Source organism: Piliocolobus tephrosceles, chromosome 9 (genome assembly GCF_002776525.5).
Source record: "Piliocolobus tephrosceles isolate RC106 chromosome 9, ASM277652v3, whole genome shotgun sequence".
NCBI classification, from domain to species: domain Eukaryota; kingdom Metazoa; phylum Chordata; class Mammalia; order Primates; family Cercopithecidae; genus Piliocolobus; species Piliocolobus tephrosceles.
Window position 1 is genome coordinate 33,873,672 of NC_045442.1, and position 22,575 is coordinate 33,896,246.

The 22,575-nt window shown below is 43.8% G+C and overlaps 1 protein-coding gene across 1 annotated transcript in view; it reads right to left on the reverse strand.

Moving 5' to 3' along the window:
- The window catches only part of ABCC2 (ATP binding cassette subfamily C member 2), a 61,702-nt gene that overhangs the window by 26,412 nt on the left and 12,715 nt on the right, over positions 1–22,575 (reverse strand). The window contains exons 5-16 of the mRNA XM_023206400.2: positions 22,447–22,554; positions 21,996–22,051; positions 19,214–19,448; positions 16,882–17,045; positions 15,692–15,869; positions 9,886–10,140; positions 8,716–8,781; positions 6,611–6,748; positions 5,896–6,042; positions 5,200–5,284; positions 3,808–3,874; positions 2,208–2,334 (exon numbers count right to left, since the gene is read on the reverse strand). Coding sequence (XP_023062168.2) covers positions 2,208–2,334; positions 3,808–3,874; positions 5,200–5,284; positions 5,896–6,042; positions 6,611–6,748; positions 8,716–8,781; positions 9,886–10,140; positions 15,692–15,869; positions 16,882–17,045; positions 19,214–19,448; positions 21,996–22,051; positions 22,447–22,554 — 1,626 coding nt within the window. The remainder of the gene's footprint in view (positions 1–2,207; positions 2,335–3,807; positions 3,875–5,199; positions 5,285–5,895; positions 6,043–6,610; positions 6,749–8,715; positions 8,782–9,885; positions 10,141–15,691; positions 15,870–16,881; positions 17,046–19,213; positions 19,449–21,995; positions 22,052–22,446; positions 22,555–22,575) is intronic.

Sequence of the window (22,575 nt, forward strand, 5' to 3'; positions counted from 1 at the left end):
GACGGGGTTTCACCATGTTAGCCAGGATGGTCTCGATCTCCTGACCTCGTGAAACCCCGTCTCTACTAAAAAATACAAAAAACTAGCCGGGCGAGGTGGCGGGTACCTGTAGTCCCAGCTACTCAGGAGGCTGAGGCAGGAGAATGGCGTAAACCCGGAGGCAGAGCTTGCAGTGAGCTGAGATCGCACCACTGCACTCCAGCCTGGGCGACAGAGCGAGACTCTGTCTCAAAAAAAAAAAAAAAAAATTGCAAATTAGTTCATTAGTGATTGCTAAATCAGGAAATGATATCAGTATATTGTAGAAGAACAGCTGGTTCTTAAATTTTTTTCCAAGCAGGTCAATGTAAATCAATTGGAGGAAGCATTCTCATACTTAAAAAGAAACTCTTAGCAATATATGAAGATCTTAAGAAAAAAAGCTGAAAATCTATAGATACGCCTCTCTTTGGTACAAGTAGTGGTAACAATTCAAAAATGGCTATAATTTTCCCTAAATTTAGCTCTGTGGAAAAGTTCAGAGTACTGATGAAGATGCCATGAAAACATTTTCCTCTGCGTTAAAAAAAATCATAATTAGCCAGTGGCTTACCCATATAATCCCAGCACTTTGGGAGGCTGAGGCAGATGGATCACTTGAGGCCAGGAGTTTGAGACCACCCTGGACAACATGGCGAAACCTTGCCTCTACTAAAAGTACAAAAATTAGCTGGGCATCACCAATGATAGACTGGATAAAGAAAATGTGGCACATATATACCATGGAACACTATGTAGCCATAAAAAGGAATGAGATCATGTCCTTTGTAGGGACATGGATGAAGCTAGAAGCATCATCCTCAGCAAACTAACACAGGAACAGAAAAGCAAACACTGCGTGTTCTTACTCATAAGCGGGAGTTGAACAGTGAAAACACATGGATACAGGGAGGGGAACATCACACACCGGGGCCTATTGGGGGCTGAGGGGCGAGGGGAGGGAACCTAGATGACAGGTCAATAGGTGCAACAAACCACCATGGCACACGTATACCTATGTAACAAACCTACATGTTCTGCACATGTATCCTGGAACTTAAAGTAAAAAAATTTTTTTTAATTAAAAAGAAAAAAGTTAGTGGGGCATGGTGGCACACACCTGTAATCCCAGTTATTTGGGAGACTGAGGCAGGAGAATCACTTGAACCCAGGAGATGGAGGTTGCAGTGAGCTGAGATTGCACTATTGCACTCCAGCCTGACTGACACAGCGAGACTCTGTCCCAAAAAATGTATATGTAATTGATGAAGACAACACCCTACACCAGATTTTTATTTTGGAAGCAAATGCCATCAAAGATTTAGCTCTCAAAGGAGGGAGAGAGAGGCCCAAGACTAACTGTAATGTTGGGTGCAAATGCCAGTGTTGATTTTACAAGATTACTCTTTCTATTGCTCTCGATGTTATTGCTATGGTTGGTATTGTTTTTGTTGGTAGTTTGATTACAAAGTTATATAAGTTTTTAGTGATCTATTACAATTCTTTTCCCCTAGGTCCTGTTATTTTTATTGTACAGTTTTGCAGAATGTGTGATTTTTCAGAAACATAGATAAAGCAGAAATGCCTATACTTTTTTTTTTTTTTGAGACAGAGTCTTTTTCTGTTGCTCAGGCTGGAGTGCAGTGGCATGATCTTGGCTCACTGCAGCCCTCCTGGGCTCAAGTGATTCTCATGCCTCAGCCTCCCAAGTAGCTGGGATTATAGGTGCATGCCACCATGCCCGGCTAATATTGTATTTTTAGTAGACACGGGGTTTCACCATGTTGACCAGATTAGTCTCGAACTCCTGACCTCAGGTAATCCACCTGCCTCAGCCTCTCAAAGTGCTGGGATTACAGGCGTGAGTCACCGCGCCTGGCCAGAAATGCCTCTATTTTGAAGGAAGACATATCTAATCAACAGTTTTCACATTGTAGTATGCATATGAGAATCACCTTTAGAGCTCCTTAAAAATGCAGATTCCCAAATCTTACCCCCAGCAACTGATTATATAAAGTTGAAATGGGACAGAAAATCACAGTCCACAAATCTACCAGATGTCTCCAAGGCCTCACCTACTAGCCCTCAGTGCCTTCTCCACAATGAGGCAAAAGCACGAAGGGAGTCAGAGGGAGACTCCCTGCTGACATTTGGGAGTCAGAGGCTTTTGCAATGGCATTCCCTCTCACCTTGATGGTGATGTGCCCGTGGACATTTTCCATTTCTCCCAGCATGGCTGATATCAAGGAGGATTTCCCAGAGCCGACAGACCCCATTATAGCCACAAGTTGGCCTGGCATAATGTCCAGGTTCACACTGAAAGAGAGGAATGTCTTTGAAGGAGATAGCAGGGGTTGGGTATTGAAGAGTAGTTCAAGTCACTCAGAAGTCTCCATGAAGTCTGGTATTAGGAGATTTCCCCTCAAGATTGGAAAATTTGCCTTGGATATATAAGACCCCAAAGTGCTCCTTTAATACTTTTTCTTTTTGTTTTTTCTTAGCTCTAAAGGCTAGAGAATGAGCCCCAATGAGCCCTAATTTATCCAACTCATCTGTAAGCTGTTTGTGCCAAATGTACATGATAAAATTCTCCTAGAACGAACATGGTTACCCATTGAACAAGACCCTGTTGGGTTCAAGTCCCAACCCTGACACTGCTGGGCTATGTTACCTTGGAAGGTCACTTCCTTTGGACTAAGGACCCCTCCTTTCTTACTAATGGGATTGGACTACATTAACATTTCCCAAATTTAGCTACTAAATGTGTCACCTGGAACATTTGCTGAAAGTAGATTCCCTGGCCTTTCTCCTGAATATTTGACTGTATCTGGCTGGGTAGGGTCCCACACTGGAATAGGTTCCTGGAAACTCTGTGTGCCGGCCCTGTTATTTGAGTTTCTACAACACTAGGAACATTACGAACTTGTTCACAGTCTTTCTGAATCTGCCCATTGAGCTGAATTTCTTCCAGACCTATAATAGTAAGGTGGAAGCCCTGCCCAGTTTCCTTTCTGGAAAGGGAATCTGCTGGGTTAGGAGGGTTCAGAGCAGACGCTCCTGCCCCTAACTCATCCTGGGGCTAGCTCTGGAGTCCATGTTAAAGGCTATAGGAACAAGATAGAGGAGTGGGAAGTCAGGAGTATAGTAAGGAGACAATAAGACGTGCTCAGTTGTCCGAGACCATGCCACTGCACTCTAGCCTGGGTGACAGAGCAAGACTCCATCTCAAAAAAAAAAAAAAAAAGATGTGCTCAGTTGTGAAGAAAGAAAGATATGGCCTATTCAGGCCTCTGGTGTACTCTGTGTGCTGTGCTCAGTGGATGAATTGGGTGTGCTATTACACATGGTGCTTAAGAGACACACTACGTGCAGAAGATTCACACTAAGAAGCCAGATTCCAATGTTCCTGATCGCTATTCTTGGATGAATGAACTTATACTGAATTCAGGTTCTTGTGTTGATCTTCAACCATACCCAGAGATGCGGCCACCTGCCAACACTGCACTACCTCCATCCACAATCTGCATACACAAATGTCTTCATGGCATCACAGCTGGATATTCATGGTCCCATAGTAGGAAAGCAGGGTGGCAAATACAGTTATCAGGGGAAGGGGCTGAGAACCTCTGCTTTCAGCTCATCTCTCCAGGGGTTTGTCCTGCACTGGTATCTAATTGAAGACACGCACATAGCTCATTTCCCCATTTATTCTATTACACGGAATCTTCTGAGAATAGGCCAGGCAGTGAGAATGCTAAAGAACATTAGGATGGAAAGAAGGCAACTCACTCTCGGATTGTGGCTTCCACACCATGTTCCCAGGTAAAGGAGGCCTCAGAAAACTGCACGGCTTTGTCTGTTGAGAAAAAGCCCTCTTTTAGTCAAATGTACATCCCCACATGACCGTCTGCCCTTTCTCAGCCCTCATGTGTCTCCGCTTTCTCCATCAGCACCCGGGATTGTTTCTGCTAAGTGCTGGCTCCTATGCTAACAGGAGGCAAATGAAATCTCCTAGAATGAGACCAGAAGTGGCCTGCATATGAAGTCCTTTTTTTTGAGTCATGGTCTCACTTTTTCACCCAGACTGGAGTGCAGTGGTGCAATCTCGGCTAACTGCCACCTTGACTTTCCAGGCTCAAGAGATTCTCCTGCTTCAGGCTCCAGGTAGATGGGACTACAGGCATGCACCACCATGACCCGCTAATTTTTGTATTTTTAGTAGAGACAGAGTTTCATCATGTCACCCAGGCTAGTCTCCAACTCATAGACTCAAGCAATCTGCCCGGCTCAGCCTCCCAAAGGCCTGGGATTACAGGCCACTGCGTCCAGCCTAAAGTCCTTTTTTTTCGTTTTGTTTCATTTTGTTTTTTTGAGATGCAGTTTCACTCTTGTCACCCAGACTGAGTGCAATGGTGCAATCTCAGCTCACCGCAACCTCCACCTCCCAGGTTCAAGCGATTCTCCTGCCTCAGCCACCCGAGTAGCCAGGATTACAGGCATGTGCCACCACACTCAGCTAATTTTGTATTTTTAGTAGAGATGGGGTTTCTCCATGTTGGTCAGGCTGGTGTGTCAAACTCCTGACCTCAGGTGATCCGCTTGCCTCGGCCTCCCAAAGTGCTGGGATTACAGGCGTGAGCTACCATGCCCAGCTAAAGTTCTTTTTGATTCAGAACTCCCAAGCCTACTGGAAGGCCAGATTCCTGACCTACGGATACTCTGGGTATACACTCAGGCCCTCTGTTGCCCAGTCCCCTTGTATGAATTCCACCTCCATATATAAATCCTCCCCACCCTGGATTCCAGTCCTACTGCCCACTCTGGTCATGGCTGGCCCCCAACCTTTAACCCTTCAGAATCTGAGTATTCTTTCACTCTAGGCTACCTTCCCAATCCCACACACTTGGCTGCATCCTGACTTCTGCTTTCTGGATCCTTTGCAGGATTCCCTGCTTATCCTCAGAAGAGCTGGCCCAGCTTTATTTAGCAATCTAGTTGAGCAATCTGCTCTAAGTGTAAACATAATTCAAGTAAGAACAGTATGTATCTTATGCAAGCATAGGCTCAAGACAAATCTCCAAGCTCTCTCTTTCAGTGTGCTGCTGCTAAGTTCTTGCATTATCAAAATTCTGGCACCAGCACTGCGAATAAGTTTGGGAAGCAACTTCCAAATTTATTTACCAAAATTGCAGTCATGTCGAATGGCAGATGTGTCCAAGTCATCCCCTCCCAAGTACTTCTCCAGCCGCTCTGTGGAAACACCGGCCTAGAGAAGGACGCAAAGGATCTCAAGAATTAAAGTCAGTAACAAGCACAAGCAGAGAGATTTTGACTTTGTCATTAGCCCATGATTTTCTATTTGCCACAGCTGGCATCTCCTAAGCTCCACCAAACTCAGCCCTGGAAGCTATCCCACCGTAGGCAGATGGAAGTGGGTGCTCTATTTCAGTCCTTTAGCAAACTCATGGAGTTCAACTCCTCTGCTCTCTCCAGTCGTTGGCCCTAATTCCAGAAACTACCTCATGCCTTCTAAGACAAAACTTAACTTCTATCTGGTTCTGGTAACTAGGCCTTCTCATCAGTCTGCTGCCTGTCTGGCGACCTTCCTCTGCAGCTCTGGTACTTGTCGCATATCAGTGACTATGCTCAGGTAGATGAGATTGGTATAATTATCCTCATTTTATAGTAAGATAAACTGGGGCTCAGAAAACTCATGATTTTATTAAGGTCAAACCACTGGTCTCCAGAAATCAAACAGATCTCTCTCTCTTGAAAGTTTACCAGCAAAAGTTAGACATGGGATGTGATAGCCAGTCATTCTGGACTCCAAGGCTTTTAACCAGAGATAGGCAGTCATCAGCAAGAGTGCCGACCTACCTGGAGCATGGAGGAGATCATCATGGGAAGCATGCTCAGGGGAAAGCGCAGGATGTTGAAGAGAGTAATGGAGGTGAAGGCCTTTTGTGCATCCAAAATATTGTTGCTATCCACCAGGACATAAACAGAAAATGTGACCACAGATACCTGGAAAGGGCACGGTCATAAGCAATTTATTCCTAAAAGGGACAAAGCAGCATTGTGCTAGGTTTCAGGAGCACCGTATATCAGAGCTGAAGGCGCCTTAAAGATGATCCAGCCTCTTCATGTACAGATGAGAAAACTGAGCCCAGGAGAGGAGGAAATATCTTCCCCAAGGTCACAAGGTCAATTAATGAATTACTAGGACCAGAGTTCAGGTCTCCTGGATCCTATATCAGTGTTCCTTCCACTATAGACCTACACCACCTTCCAAAGAAGACAATAAAGCCTCCTAAGCCAATCATTCCTGATACCACATTCTTGCTGTGCATCCTAAAAAGTTGCTCTGGGCTGCCAGACCACTGTACAGTACATGAAGGTGAAACTAGAGCTGGGGGTGTGGGACAAAGGAGGAAAAGCAGCATGGGGTGGTGAGAGGGACAAGTACCCTGGATCTTGCGGTCAGGCCTAGAGGTGCCAGCTAGTCTATCAAAAGTGAACTTCCTCTTCAGGAAGCTGATGCAGGTCCAGGTGAACACCCAGGTGAATGCCCATGGACCCCTCTGCTACTCACCAGGACTGGAGTTAACAGGAAGATGAACATTACTACACTCTGTAGTTGACTAAAGGCCAGCAGGTTCTTGAGCTCTTTCTTCCGGAGGTTTTGGACTTGGTCTCTGAATGAAGGTTCCCAGGCAAAATATTTCAGGATCTAGTAAGTTGAAAAAAAAATACAGCTCACGTGATTGTCCCCGAGAGGGCACCAGGTATATCTGATCCACCCATGTTTCAGGATATAGTCCCCAAAATGTGGGGAATAGAAATCCAGATTATAAAGTATGATTACAGAAAGGTAGCTTGTATTTGTTGACAACCTACTATGTACAAAGCATTTTAAATACATTATCTCAGTTTACAACAGCCTTAGTATGACTAACTGTTCTAGTTTGCCTGGGACTAAAGGGCTGCCCAGGACACAGGCCTTCCAGTACTAAGACTTAAAAAGTTCTGGGCAAATCGAAGTGAGTTAGTCACCTTACATTTGTAGAGTTATTATCTTCATTTAAACGATAAGGAAACAAGCTGAGAGAGGCAAGGGAACCTTCCCAAACTTTTGGCAAGTTAAACCACCCAGTGGTAGAGCTGAGATTCAAAACCAGCTCTCCTTTGAGTTTTGCCACATTAACAGAAGGACATATCAGAGCTCTGTGTGGAGAATTAACAAGGAGTGAAAAGGGGGCTCTGTTTTATTTTTAAGAAGTTTAGGATAATGTTAAGATGCATTAATTCAAAACAATATTCAGTTAAAAGAAATCATTGGTCACCTCTGGAGGATGAAATGCATTATCATGAAAGCTGGTAAATGGAGGGAAAGAAGCAAGAATTTATTCTGCCTATCCCATACAAACTTCATTTTAGGGTAAACAACAAGTTGATGAAAGATAATTCTTCTTCATAAAATTCCAGCTAATCAATGTCAAGGGAATAAAAGAATTAAAAAATTTCACTCTTTTGCAATTCCTAATGAAATAACAGACCTAGGCCATGATCATAAAATTCTTACAATAGTGTTTTTCACCTTGGTGGCATATTAGAATCACCTAGGGAACTTAAAAAAATATACATGTCTGGGCCTCACTGCCAAAGAGTCCAATTTAAATGGTTTGAAGTAGGCCCCTAGCCTCAGTGGGTTTTACAAACTTCAAATTTCTCAGGTGATTCTAATGTGCTGCCAGCATCACAAACTACCGCTCTAGTGAAAGACTAGCAGGAAACCTTGTAAAGGATGGATCAGGCTGACACTGCCTGGGCCCACTCAAGTCATCATCGCTGCAGTTTGGAAGCACACAGCACCACTTGAAAGCAACCTGGTACTCCTACCCCCAAGTGAAATCTAAATCAATCAAACCTTTAGATCTAACTATCAATTTATAGGAAATAAGACAAATAACCTAGTTTTTTTTGGAATGACCAAGACAAACACACACACACACACACACACACACACACACACAGAGAGAGAGAGAGAGAGAGAGAGAGAGAGAGAGAGAGAAACTGTTGTAGATTAAAATCACTATCAATTAAATACCATACCATGCATGGACATTTTTTGGGTCCTTATTCAACCTAACCAACAGCAAAACAAACAAACAAAAGGCACATATGAGGCAAATGGAGAACTTTGATGGTATCAAAGAATGTTAATTTTTTTTTGTAGGTATGATAATGGTATTGTGTCTATATTTTAAAAATAAGTTCTTCTTTTAGAGATACATACACAGTATTTATGAATGAAAGGACAAGATCTCTGAGATTTGCTTTAAAATAATCAAGCAAGTGTGAGGGGAGTGGGTTTATAGATGAAACTAGTTAGGGCATGCTGATAATTCCTGGAGCTGGGTGAAAAGTTCGTAGGGGTTCATGATAGTCTCTATTTTTCTATATGTTTAAAAACTTCTACAGTAAAGTGTCAAAGCAAAACAAGCTGTTTAGGGTGAATAAATAGAAATAGAGGTTCAACAGAGGACCTGAGAGGGACAGGAGGACATGAAACAAAAGTCATGTGACACAACTGGCCGAGAAGCAGGAATCCATCACCTCTACCAGGGTTTGCGAAGGTCAAGAGAGCCGCTGCTTCTGTTCTTACCCACAGAGAGCCACCTACGCTCAGATTCTCACCTTGATTCCACTAAGAATCTCATTCATGATCTTTAAACGTTTGTCTTTATTCTTCATATTTTTGACCTGCCAGGAAAAAAGCAAAAGAAAAACAATATACGCTTCCATGAGAGAGGGCTCAGGTTTGCTGCAGATGTCAGGCTCACTGCTACTTTGTGACTGTCACTTAGTAAGAACTTGAGGTGCCCAGTGATGGGATTCACCACCCTCCACTCTCTTTGCCCACTCCGTTCCTGCCACACCTATCTTCTTTCTGATCCTTGCTTGTGCCAAGCTTGTTTCTGCCCCATAGCCCTTGCCTGACTGTACCCAGCTCCCAGGCTGTTCTTCCCCTGCCCTTCCCAAGGCTTTCTCCTTTACAATCAGGCTTGTGTCATTCAGAGTTCAGCTTAAATGTCCACTCCCCATGAAGTCTTCCCTGAACTCATTGAAAATAGCCACCCATTCACTCACTATCTCACCACTCTGTTGAATTCTCTGTGTAACACTTATCATGATCTGATATTTTTCTTCTTTGTGTATTGCCTGTCTCTCCACCATCCCACCAGGTAGAATGTGAGATCCATGAGAACAGGAGCCCTAACTCACTACTGTGTTCTCAGAGAAGTAAAATATGCAAGAAATATTTTCAAAACAATTATTTGTAACTTGAATGCAAAACAAATGAGTGAATAAATCATATACATTGTCAAGTCCACCCACCCAACCTGTGAATTCTGACAGGACTGAGGACACTGTCCACACGGAACCCTCCCACCTGGTGGTAGCGGGGTGATTGCCAAGGCTCAGGCTGAAATTTGGATCACTCATGCGGCTGTTCTCTGTGGTTGCTTTAGATTGCTATAATGAAGAAGCAGGGCCCCAAATCACTGTTACTAGGGCAGCCCAGCAGAGCAAGAGGGAAGAATTATGTGCAGCATCTCTGGGGCAGCCCTTCCTTCTCCAGTCAGGCTCTTCCCTCTAACATGAATGCAGGGGAGTGTATATAAACCCTAAGAGTCATCAGAAGATGAAAAGGGAACTCAGAGAAAGCCAAGTACACTTGAGATGGTAGAAAGTCTTCCACCAGCTTTGACTTGCCCAAACTCCCATTAAGAATTAGAGTAGAGTAAGAAAAAGGGTTTACACTTTAAAGAAAGCATATATTCTTCTGGGTGACTCTTTCTTTACCTGAATGGTCCTACTCTTGGTGGACAGTATCGCATTAATTGGGATTACAAGCACCATCACCCCAACACCTGCTAAGACTGAGGGTCCCAACTCTCTCCATAGGAAGAGGATGGATAAGACAATCTGTAGAACACTTGACCACAGCAAGTGTATGAAGCTGGTCACATCCATGAGCTTCTGGGCATCCACAGACATCAGGTTCACTGTTTCTCCAACGGTGTACTCCTTCCTGGCCAAGTTGGATAGGGTCAATGCCTAAAGATAAAGATTGAAATTGGGACCCAATGACAAAGCCAGGGATACTAGGGAGTAGAAGAGGAAGCTCAGGAAGTGAGATTACAATGGAAGGATGTGCTCCATATGGACATAGCTTCTCCAAGGCACTGTGACTTCTTGCCTCCAAATCTTATACATGATGTTCTCTCATTCTTGACCACTCTTTCTTCCTATTCCCACCTTCCTCCAACCCTACACATCCACACACTTCTTTGCCCAGAAAACTCCTATTTATCCTTTGGTGTCAGCCGAGATGTAATTTCTTGTGAGAAAACCACCCTGACTACAAAGTTGGGATTAGATACTCGTCCTGTGTACTCTCATAATATCCTGAGCTTACCTTTGTCATTACATTCATCACAATGAACCATAATTACCTTGTTTTTTTTCTGTTTCTCCACTAGATGTAAACTCTGTGAGGATGAGGGCATCTATCTATTTCACTACTATATTATGTGGCACATAGCAGAGAATCAAATACTGAAGGATGGAAGAAAAGGAGGGATGGATGGATGGAAGGAGAGAGGGAGGAAGGAAAGGAGGGAACCAGCATGTATTGATTTTGACCTCAGAAGTTTTTGATGTGGCAACGTTATTTGGAGTCATACTCTTATGAAGAGGTTGCAATAATTCCCAAGAAGGACAGAGAATTTAGAATGAAGAGAAAAACTTCAGACTTCATACTTTGAAGTAAAATGACTTTTGTAGGCCAGGCACAGTGGCTCACACCTATAATCCTAGCACTTTGGGAGGACGAGGCAGACAGATCACCTGAGGTCGGGAGTTCAAGACCAGCCTGGCCAACACGACGAAACCCCATCTCTATCAAAAATACAAAAATTTGCAGGTGGGCACCTGTAATCCCAGCTGCTCGGGAGGCTAAGGCAGGAGAATTGCTGGAACCTGGGAAGCGGAGGTTGCAGCAAGCCGAGATTGTGCCATTGCACTCCAGACTAGGCAACAGAGCGAGACTCTGTCTCAAAAAATAAATAAAATAAAATAAAAGACTTTTGTATTGTCAGCATTTTTCAGGCACTGTCTAGATGCCTGGTCTTGTAGTATGGGCTTCCTGTTCTCATGTTAGAGAGGTCAGGAGGTTGATATCCACAAGTCTGTCACTTACAACAATGCCTTGCACAAATGTATCAGAGTACTGAAACCAACTTGCACTATGCCACCAAGGCACCATCTGGAGTAGGCTGCATCTTTCTAGAAGAAGGAGAGCCACCTTGTAATTCCCAGAAAGACAGTGTACGGGCCACAAGTGGCCCGCACTACTTCCATCTCCTTCTAGAAGCACTACTGCCATCTTAATCCACCAATACATTCTTTGGAACATATCAGGATTCTTGGCTGTACAGTAAAAAGAGGAAAGTTTTCTAAAATGTTGGACCATCAAGGTTCTAGAGGAATCAGCCCACTGCTATGCCTTCCTTTTGGTATGGAAGAGGGAAAAACAAAAAACAACTAACAATATCTAATTGCCCTTCAAGGTAATCACTACACATTTCTATTTTCAGTAAATTTAGTCCCAGTACGTATCTCAAAATATTAAGAGCTATTTACGACAAACCCACAGCCAATATCATACTGAACGGGCAAAAACTGGAAGCATTCCCTTTGAAAACTGGCACAAGACAGGGATGCCCTCTCTCACCACTCCTATTCAACATAGTGTTGGAAGTTCTGGCCGGGGCAATCAGGCAGGAGAAAGAAATAAAGGGTATTCAATTAGGAAAAGAGGGAGTCAAATTGTCCCTGTTTGCAGATGACATGATTGTATATTTAGAAAACCCCATTGTCTCAGCCCAAAATGGCCTTAAGTTGATAAGCAACTTCAGCAAAGTCTCAGGATACAAAAATTAATATGCAAAAATCAGAAGCATTCCTATACACCAACAACAGACAAACAGAGAATCAAATCATGAGTGAACTCCCATTCACAATTCCTTCAAAGAGAATAAAATACCCAGGAATCCAACTTACAAGGGATGTGAAGGACCTCTTCAAGGAGAACTACAAACCACTGCTCAACGAAATAAAAGAGGACACAAACAAATGGAAGAACATTCCATGCTCATGCATAGGAAGAATCAATATCATGAAAATGGCCATACTGCCCAAGGTAATTTATAGATTCAATGCCATCCCCATCAAGCTACCAATGACTTTCTTCACAGAATTGGAAAAAATTACTTTAAAGTTCATATGGAACCAAAACAGAGCCCACGTTGCCAAGACAATCCTAAGTCAAAAGAACAAAGCTGAAGGCATCATGCTACCTGACTTCAAACTATACTACAAGGCTACAGTAACCAAAACAGCATGGTAGTGGTACCAAAACAGAGATATAGATCAATGGAACAGAACAGAGCCCTCAGAAATAATACCACACATCTACAACCATCTGATCTTTGACAAACCTGACAAAAACAAGAACAAAAATTAATTCAAGATGGATTAAAGACTTAAATATTAGACCTAAAACCATAAAAATCCTAGAAGAAACCTAGGTGATACCATTCAGGACATAGGCATGGGCAAGGACTTCATGTCTAAAACACCAAAAGCAATGGCAACAAAAGCCAAAATTGACAAATGGGATCTAATCAAACTGAAGAGCTTCTGCACAGCAAAAGAAACCACCATCAGAGTGAACAGGCAACCTACAGAATGGGAGAAAATTTTTGCAATCTACCCATCTGACAAAGGGCTAATATCCAGAATCTACAAAGAACTTAAACAAATTTACAAGAAAAATATCAAACAACCCCACCGAAAAGTGGGCAAAATATATGAACGGACACTTCTCAAAAGAAGACATTTATGCAGCCAACAGACACATGAAAAAATGCTCATTGTCACTGGCCATTAAATAAATGCAAATCAAAACCACAATGAGATACCATCTCATGTCAGTTAGAATGGCAATCATTAAAACTTCAGGAAACAACAGGTGCTGGAGAGGATGTGGAGAAATAGGAACACTTTTACACTGTTGGTGGGACTGTAAACTAGTTCAACCATTGTGGAAGACAGTGTGGCGATTCCTCAAGAATCTAGAACTAGAAACACCATTTGACCCAGCCATCCCATTGCTGGGTATATACCCAAAGGATTATAAATCATGCTGCTATAAAGACACATGCACACATATGTTTATTGAGGCACTATTCACAATAGCAAAGACTTGGAACCAACCCAAATGTCCATCAATGATAGACTGGATTAAGAAAATGTAGCACATATACACCATGGAATATTATGCAGCCATAAAAAAGGATGAGTTCATGTCCTTTATAGGGACATGAATGAAGCTGGAAACCATCATTCTGAGCAAACTATTGCAAGAACAGAAAACTAAACACTGCATGTTCTCATTCATAGGTGGGAATTGAACAATGAGAACACTTGGACTAGGATGGGGAACATCACACACCTGGGCCTGTCGTGGGATTGGGGAGAGGGGAGGGATAGCATTAGAAGATATACCTAATGTAAATGACGGGTTAATGGGTGCAGCACACCAACATGGCACATGTATACATATGTAACAAACCTGCACATGGTGCACATGTACCCTAGAAGTTAAAGTATAATAATTTTTAAAATTAATAAATAAATAAATTTAGTCCCAGTAGCCCTTGTTTGGGGACAACTCCTGGCTTTGTGATTGTAGCCATTGAAATTATCTAGGCCTTATTTTTCTCCATAAAATAGGGATAATGTACTTATTTCACAGGGCTATTGCCCTGTGAATTGATAGTAAATGTAAAAAATGTTTCATAAGTAGTGAAGCATTGTCTAAACATATAAATTAGTAATTTTCTTCCACTTTTCTAATAGTGATATTTATTTGAATAAAAGTATCATTGAGGGTTCTATGTTATGAATCTCTTTATTGATTGTAACAGTTGCAAAACCTGGAATATTAAGAATCAAAATAGTGTGAATGAATAATCACAATTATGAAAAAATTGTAGAAGTGTACTTTACTAGCAATGGCTGAAATAGGCTGGTTAGTGACCTCATAACCTGTAAACCAGCAGAAACTCAGTATCTCCAGAAGGAATAAGGAGATTGTAAAAATCAACTGGAGGAAGACAAATTCCAGTAGGGAGGTATCTGGGAGTTCAAAGGACGTGGCCAGACTTCTGATCTAAAGACACTTGGATTATCTGCCACTGTCTCTCAACGAGCCAACATCTACTCAGGGAAGAGAAAGACAAAGTGTTGTTTCTTGAGAGGAAAGCAAAGGAGGAAAGTAGGAACTGTAATAGAGAAGTCACCATGATGGAACTTTGCAGTGATGGAATAAAAAAAGGAAGAGAGTCAACTAGTGTTCCAACCTACAAAAAAATTGGAATCTATTTCCTCAGGGATGAATTTTCTCCTCAAGCCTGTAGTCACTGATCATAACTACTGTATTTTCATTTCTTAAGGAACAAAATGGGACTTCATCTTGGTATGGAGGACATGAGGAACATACAGTTGCCTTGAGAAAGTTAACCCTCAAAAACAATGTATCGGCCAGGCACTGTGGCTCATGCCTGTAATCCCAGCAGGGACGGAGGCCAAGGTGGGCGGATCATGAGGTCAGCAGATCGAGACAATCTTGGCTAACATGGTAAAACCTTGCCTCTACTGAAAATACAAAAATGAACTGGGCATGGTGGCACACGCCTGTAGTCCCAGCTACTCAGGAGGCTGAGGCAGGAGAATCACTTGAACCCAGGAGGCGGAGGTTGCAGTGAGCCAAGATTGCACAACTGCACTCCAGCCTGGGCAACAGAGCAAGACTCCGTCTCAAAAACAACAACAACAACAACAACAACAGAAACAACAACAACAAACCACCACCACCACTAACAAAAAAACCCAATGTATCAGAGGGAAGATGAACAAAATCATCTTAAGGAAAAGAAAAAGCTTCCAGGTCTGCAGAACTCAGTAATCAGCATGAATGTATTTACAAATTGAAAAAAGAAGTCAGGCAGAGGAGGGTTGGGTTAGCGCTAAAGGTTAGGAAAAGAAGTTGCTAGGTGAAATTTGGTCTGGGGAGATGGAGCTCTGGCAAGATTGCAATTTGAGATGGATACACCAGGTCTCTGAGCTGGGTTTCATTAAGTATTTGAGTTGAATGTTGGTGGTTTTAAGAGTTTGACCCTTCACCAGCTTCTTTTCTGACCTTATACTCTTTTCCAAGGCATTTTACCTTGTCAAGAGACGCAGGAAGAGATGGATGGGTAGCCAAGCCTTCAGGGCTGCAAGGTGGATCCTGAGCACCAGAACAGCTTGCAAGCTTCTCCCTGGGGAGTACCTTTTCCCTCCTGGCCTCTCCACCCATTGTTTGTGAACACACTTCTCATAATCTAATTTCCAAAGAAACATCTAAAGGAGGCTGTATGGCCAGTAAAAATTAAGTGTTGAGATGAGTTATCATTTCCATCACATTTTCCTCAACCTTGGAATCAATGCTCATATTTACTGAGGGGATTTTCTTTGGTGATACCTGCCATATTCTGCTTACCTTCTTATATACAGAAGCCATGATAACTGTCCGTACTTTTATACCCAGCATGAAGCACAGCTGGAAATAACACTGAAGGCAGAAAGACTGAATGAGAGCCGCAGTGAATAAGAGGATTGCACAGAGATATCCAATCCACAAATACGTGTCACGGTCACTTGCAAAGGAGATCAGCAATCTGCCAGAGAAAAGCCAAGTTAGTTATATCCATAAGGCCTCCAAGGATGCCTCTCTCCTCATGCACAGCCAGCTAGACTATGCTACCTTTATACTGTAGGTAACAAAAGTGACCAGAATTGTCCAAAGCCTTTGGAAGACCTAAGCTCCACAGTTTTACCAGTGTCCTTTTTGTTTTGTTTTGTTTTGTTTTTGATACAGGGTCTCTCTCTGCTGTCCAGGCTGGAGTGCAGTAGCAGGATCATAGTTCATTAAGCCTCGAGCTCCTGGGCTTAGGTGATCCTCCCACCTCAGCCTCCTGAATAGCTGGGTCTTCAAGTATGTGCCATCACATCCAGCTAATTCTTTTCTTTTGTAGAGATGGGGTCCTGTTATGTTGACCAGCCTGGTTTCAAACTCCTGGCCTCAAACAATCCTCCTGCCTCAATCTCCCAAACTGCTGAGATTACAGTCATGAGCCACCATGCCTAGCCTCGCGTTCTTGCTTTTACTTGGAGATGAGCAGCAAGAACGTAGGGTATATAACCCATGGCTGTGAGAAGGATAATGAAAGAAATGCTCCACATAGCTGCCCCTGCAATGCTTTGGCCCTGTTTTTCCCTGCAGGTGGTTCATTCCACAGATCATGGCAGATTTTGAAGTCTTGTCAAGATTAACCCGAACCGCCCATGGAAGGCTGTGATGGAGAGATGAAGTCAGTTACTCTCCAGGGGTACGCTGCCCACCCCTTGGGCCTGGCTCAGCCCTTAGCAGTTTAACAAGAAAGAGCCCCGAACAATTACCCGGCCCCCTGTGAGGAGAGAGACATGGAAAAGAGAGAGGCTAAAGTACATATCATCATACATCTTGAAAACTGCCTGCAGTCTTCATGAACACAAGGCTAAGGTGGAAGAAAATGATGAGCATTTTTACAAAATGGGAATTGAAGAAAAGCTGCTGCTTGCATACACAGGGGCAAAAAGGAGGGTGGCAGAGGAGGCCCTGAAAGGACCATCCAAGGCCTGAGGACTCACTTCAGCAGCTGAGGACTCACAAACGTGAAGATGTCATTCACTAGCTTCAGTAGGAACGATTTCAGGAGCATCGTGTAGAAAGTTTTGAACAGAGCCTTGATCAACCAGGATTTTGGAACATCTTTTTTGGTCCCAGACTTCTTTTTTTTCTTTTTAACGTCATCCTAGGTACAAAACCAAACAACAGTGTCCACAGAGTTATGTCTGTTCCTGGCCTGAGCAGCTTCAGGATGGTCAGCCTGTGAGCCCCGTGGCCTTCTATGTACAGGTTTTGATTGTCTCTCCCTGGCCTAGTTGCTTCTGCCCTTCTAGCTGCCTGCACTGTTCCACTCTCCCACTGCTAACTGATACTTGTAATCTATGTTGGGTTAGAAAACCAGGAAACTAACCTGGTAAGAGTCCCATGTAAAAACAGAGACCCATCTGCGTGAGGGCCTGAGGGGCAGTCCTGAGAGTGAAGGGCCTGGGCATGGTGCTGAGAGGCCCTTTCTGTTCTTTTCATGCTTGTGGTTGCTGTGAGATGTTATGGGTTGAACTGTAGCCCTACTCCCAAAAGCTATGTTGAAGCCCTAACCCCCAGTACCTTAAAATGAGCCCTTATTTGGAAATAGGGTTTTTGCAGATGTAACCAAATTAAGATGAGGTCACTGGGGCCCTAATGTGGTATAACTGGTATTTTTACAAGAAGAGAAGAGACAGACACAAGGAGAAGATGGTCCTGTGATGGTGGAGGCAGAGATCAGAGTGATGCATCCGGAAGTGAAGGAACGCCAAGGGTTACTGGCAAACACTAGAAGGTGGAAGAGAGGATTCTCCCCTCCAGGTTTCAGTGGGAGCAAGTCTGCTATCTTGATTTCAACCTCCTGGCCTCCTGAGCTGGGGACAGAACAATTTCTGTTTTAAGCTATCCAGTGTGGTACTCTATCATGGCAGCCCTGGGAAACACACACATGGGGCATTACAACTCAGTCACCAGCCTCTTTGTCTATGCTTTGGCCTCCTCATTACGTCCTCCTGAGTCTCATCTTGCCCCAGATTCCAGCTTCTCAGCCTACCAGTGACACTCTCTCACAATGTCTTCCACTGAGGTCCCATCTGATGGGTCTCCCTTGCTGGGACAGCTGCCCTGGCGTCCCTTCCAGCTTCTACTCTTGCCCCCAATGATCCATCCTCTGGGAAGCTGCCCAAGTAAGCTCTTTACAACATGAATCCCATCTCCTTACTCTCTGCTCAAAACCTTCCACTGGCAATCAGACTTCAGATAAAGTCCAGATTCCTTATTGTGGCCCACAAGGGCCCACACAGTTTAATCCCTGTCCACTTCCTTGAGCCCATCTCACCCCATGCGTACCCTCTCCTGGATCTTCTTGCCATTCCCTGAGCAAGTCAAACATGTTCCCCTCTCAGCCTCTCATGCCTGCTCCTTCTGACTGGAACACACTTCCCTCCGACTGTCCCTCGGAGGGCCTGATCTCATCATTTGAGTGTGGTTCAGACATCGTCTCCTCTGAGAAGCTTCCCGTTACCCTGTCTAAAGTCGCACTTCACTCCAAATACACTACTGCTTTATTTTCTTAATAGCTATTATTACTTTCAAAGAGTAACCTATATATGGGCTTACTATATATTTTCTAGCTCTCAAAAGATGAGCACTCTTTTAGTGCCCGGAATGGTCACTGACACACAGTTGTGCTCATAAATATTTTCTTTTTTTTTTTTTTTGAGACGGAGTCTTGCTCTGTCGCCTGGGCTGGAGTGCAGTGGCCGGATCTCAGCTCACTGCAAGCTCCGCCTCCCGGGTTTACACCATTCTCCTGCCTCAGCCTCCAGAGTAGCTGGGACTACAGGCGCCCGCCACCTCGCCCGGCTAGTTTTTTGTATTTTTAGTAGAGACAGGGTTTCACCGTGTTAGCCAGGATGGTCTCGATCTCCTGACCTCGTGATCCGCCCGTCTCGGCCTCCCAAAGTGCTGGGATTACAGGCTTGAGCCACCGCGCCCGGCAATATTTTCAAGTGAATGAATCAACAGATGGGCTGCTCATGCTAATTTGTACCAAGGTGGAAAATCTAGAAATGCTAAGGTATTATTTTTTTGAAAACCGTATTTCATCATGGAAAATTTCAAAAGTACCTCAAAGGAGAGAGAACAGTACATTACACTCCATGTATCCATCACTAAGGTAGTATTAGTATTATGAATACCATTAATAATATGAAATGCACTGAGAAGTACGAAGTGCTGTAAAAATGTAAGGACAGAATCGCCATGATGCTGATGTACTCTTGCCTGAAACATGCAGCACGCTCACACAGACACTCAAGGGAAAGTTACCAGGACAAGGACATCTTGGCTTTGACTCTGATTCTTGTTCAAGCCAGGCAGCCTGGCTCCAGAGTTCTGCTGGGAGCTCTTCTGCTGCCGTTTCTGGAGTGCCCGCCTGGCTTTCTGCAGCTCTGTCTTCATGTGCGTTTCAAACTTGCTCACTAGTATCTTGGTTTTCATCTCTTCATCAACTTCCCAGACATCTTCGAGTGTCAGAGGATGCTTGTAGCCTTTCAGAATGATGCTGGAACAAGAGCGAACCACAGGGTGAGACTCCCCAGGCTGGGTCAGAGGCTACTCCACCACTTCTCTCAGAACCTACCTCCAGGTTCTGGGATAGAGGGACAGAAGAATGGGACTATCCCCATCTCCTGGCCCTTTGAACTTGACAGAGGAGTGGGGAGAGCAGAAAAAGGAATGGATAGGGTCAACAGAATGTGTTAGAAGACAAGAGAAGGGAAAGAGAGCTAAAAGAGCATCACCTTACCCTGCTCTTGCTCCTTCCTCCTCAAACACTGGCTGCTTCTCTGCCACTCTGGCATCTCCTTGGGGGCCTCCTTGATGCCCTCAAGAAATAAAGCAGCCCCTGTGGCATCTTTGGTTTTGTGTGTGTGTGTGTGTGTGTGTGTGTGTGTGTTTTGAGACAGGAGTCTCACTCTGTTGCCCAGGCTGGAGTGTAGTAGCGCAATCTTGGCTCACTGCAGCCTCTGCCTCCTGGGTTCAAAGTGATTCTCCTGCCTTAGCCTCCCAAGTAGCTGGGATTACAGGTGTGCACTACTCCACATGGCTTCTTCTTTTTTTCTGTTGAGATGGAGTTTCAATACTGTCACTAGGCTGGAGTGCAGTGGTGCGACCTTGGCTTAGTGCAAGATCCACATCCCAGGTTCAAGTGATTCTCCTGCCTCAGCCTCCCAAGTAGCTGGAATTACAGGCACACACCACCACGCCTGGCTAATTTTTTATTTTTAGTAGAGACAGGGTTTCACCATGTTGGCCAGGCTGGTCTCGAACTTCTGACCCCAGGTGATCCACCCGCCTCTGCCTCCCAAAGTGCTGAGATTACAGGCGTGAACTACTGCACCTGGCCCCTGGCTAATTTTTGTATTTTTAGTAGAGACGGGGTTTCACCATGTTAGCCAGGCTGTTCTCGAACTCCTGACCTCAAGTGATCCGCCCAACTCAGCCTCCCAAGGTGCTGGGATTACAGGTGTGAGCCACTATGTCCAGCCACTGTGCCATCTCTCTTGATCAGGGCTCTTAGCCAGGAGTTTGAGAATATAGATGGAAAATAAATTATATATATGTTTAGAGACATGGTCTTTCTCTGCCCAGGCTGGAGTGCAGTGACACAACCATAGCTGACTGCAGCCTCAAACTTCTGGGCTCAAGTGATTTTCCTGCCTTGGCTTCCCAAAGTGCTAGGATTACAGTTGTAAACCACCACACTTGGCCTAAATTATATATTATATTGTTATTTGTAATAGCATCTAACTGAAATCTAGCATTTGGAAATCCCACATTTTCTTTTCTTTCTTTCTTTCCTTTATTTTTTTGGGGGGGGATGGAATTTCGTTCTTGTCACCAAGACTGGAGTGCAATGCTGTGATCTTGGCTCACAGCAACCTCTGCCTCCCAGGTTCAAGCGATTCTCCTGCCTCAGCCTCTCGAGGAGCTGGGATTACAGGCATGTGCCACCATGCTAGGTAATTTTTGTATTTTTAGTGGAGACAGGGTTTCACCATGTTGACCAAGCTGGTCTCAAACTCCTGACCTCAGGTGATCCACCCGCCTCAGCCTCCCAAAGTGCTGGGATTACAGGCATGAGCCACCGCATCAGGCTGAGAAATCCCACATGTTCTCATAGCTCACTTATGCTCATCACTACTTTGAAATTATGGTCATTGTTAGACTCATCACTAGATCTTGTTATTTAATGCATTAATAACGAAGTCTATATATTACTAAATTATGCGTTTGTTTTTTAAATATTTTGGTAACTATATTTCAATATATTTGGTTTTGTTTAGAATCCAATGTCTTTCATTTTATTTTATGCATTTAAAACACTTCCTGAGAAGAGATTCATAGACTTCACCAGCCTGCCAAATGGGTCCCTGCAACTATAAAGGCCAAGGGTGTCTGCTCCAGATCCTCTGGTAGCCCAGGCCAGCTATTTCACCCCTTACCCTCCAAACCTGCCTCCAACTTTTGCTTTTCCTGTCCTACTGCCTCCTTCCTCTTCTCCTGTGGGACTCCCAGGCTACCGAAAACAAATCCCCCTCCTTCTTCTCCTTAGCATCCCAATCTGCCCACTGGGGGGCTTGGATTAAGTTGCTCTGTAAGTTTTAACACTCTCTGACTCTAAGTAGAAGAGAAATGGAGGTCACAGGAGGCATTTTTAAAAAATTAATCTTTCGGTTGGGCGTGGTGGCTCATGCCTGTAATCCCAGCACTTAGGGAGGCCAAGGCAGGCAGATTATGAGCTCAAGTTCTAGACCAGCTTGGCCAACATGGTGAAACCCCATCTCTACTAAAAATACAAAAATTAGCTGGGCGTCGTGGCTCACACTGCAACCCCAGATACTTGGGAGGCTGAGGCAGGATAATCGCTTGAACCCAGGAGGTGGAGGTTGCAGTGAGCCAAGATCACACCATTGCACTCCAGCCTGGGCAACAAGAGCGAAACTCCGTCTCAAAAAATAATAAATAAATAAAATAAAAAATCTTTCTGTCACTTTCAGAGGAGTGAGAGAGTAAGGATACAGACAACCCATACTCCAGGCTTTCCTACCTGTCATACCAACTGTAGGTAATGCTACTCAGAAACGAAGCTGTGGATGATGGATTCTGAAAGACACAAAAATTTGAAAAGTAAACCAATTGGAGACAGGAACTGCATGGGACTCTGAAATCTGAAACAGATTTTTTAATGATACAATGTTGTGCTAGAAACTAGATATGATGTTAAAGTCAGCTTATCAACATGTGTTTATTTGGAGACCCTAAAGCCACTAGTAGAATGATAATCAGATTTTCTGGCATAGATATATGAATGAGTTAACTATGCTGACAATTGGCAGGTGAAAGTAAAAGTCAGCATTTTAATACTCTCATCACTATCTGTTTCCTTGTCATAAAATGGTCTTGTGGGGCCTCCATGAGACCCAGACTTCTTAAAGTTATATTCATTAAGATATCATCCAATTAAGTAATATATGAGATGGGCATATTTAGAATCTCACATTTGATGACTCATTATTTTCTGAAAATGCTGAAAAGATCAGGATCAGGATCTGGAATCCATAGGAGATGAAGAACAGGCAGGAGTAGGCCAGATTAGAATTGTCACCCTATGAAGAAAAAAACAAAGA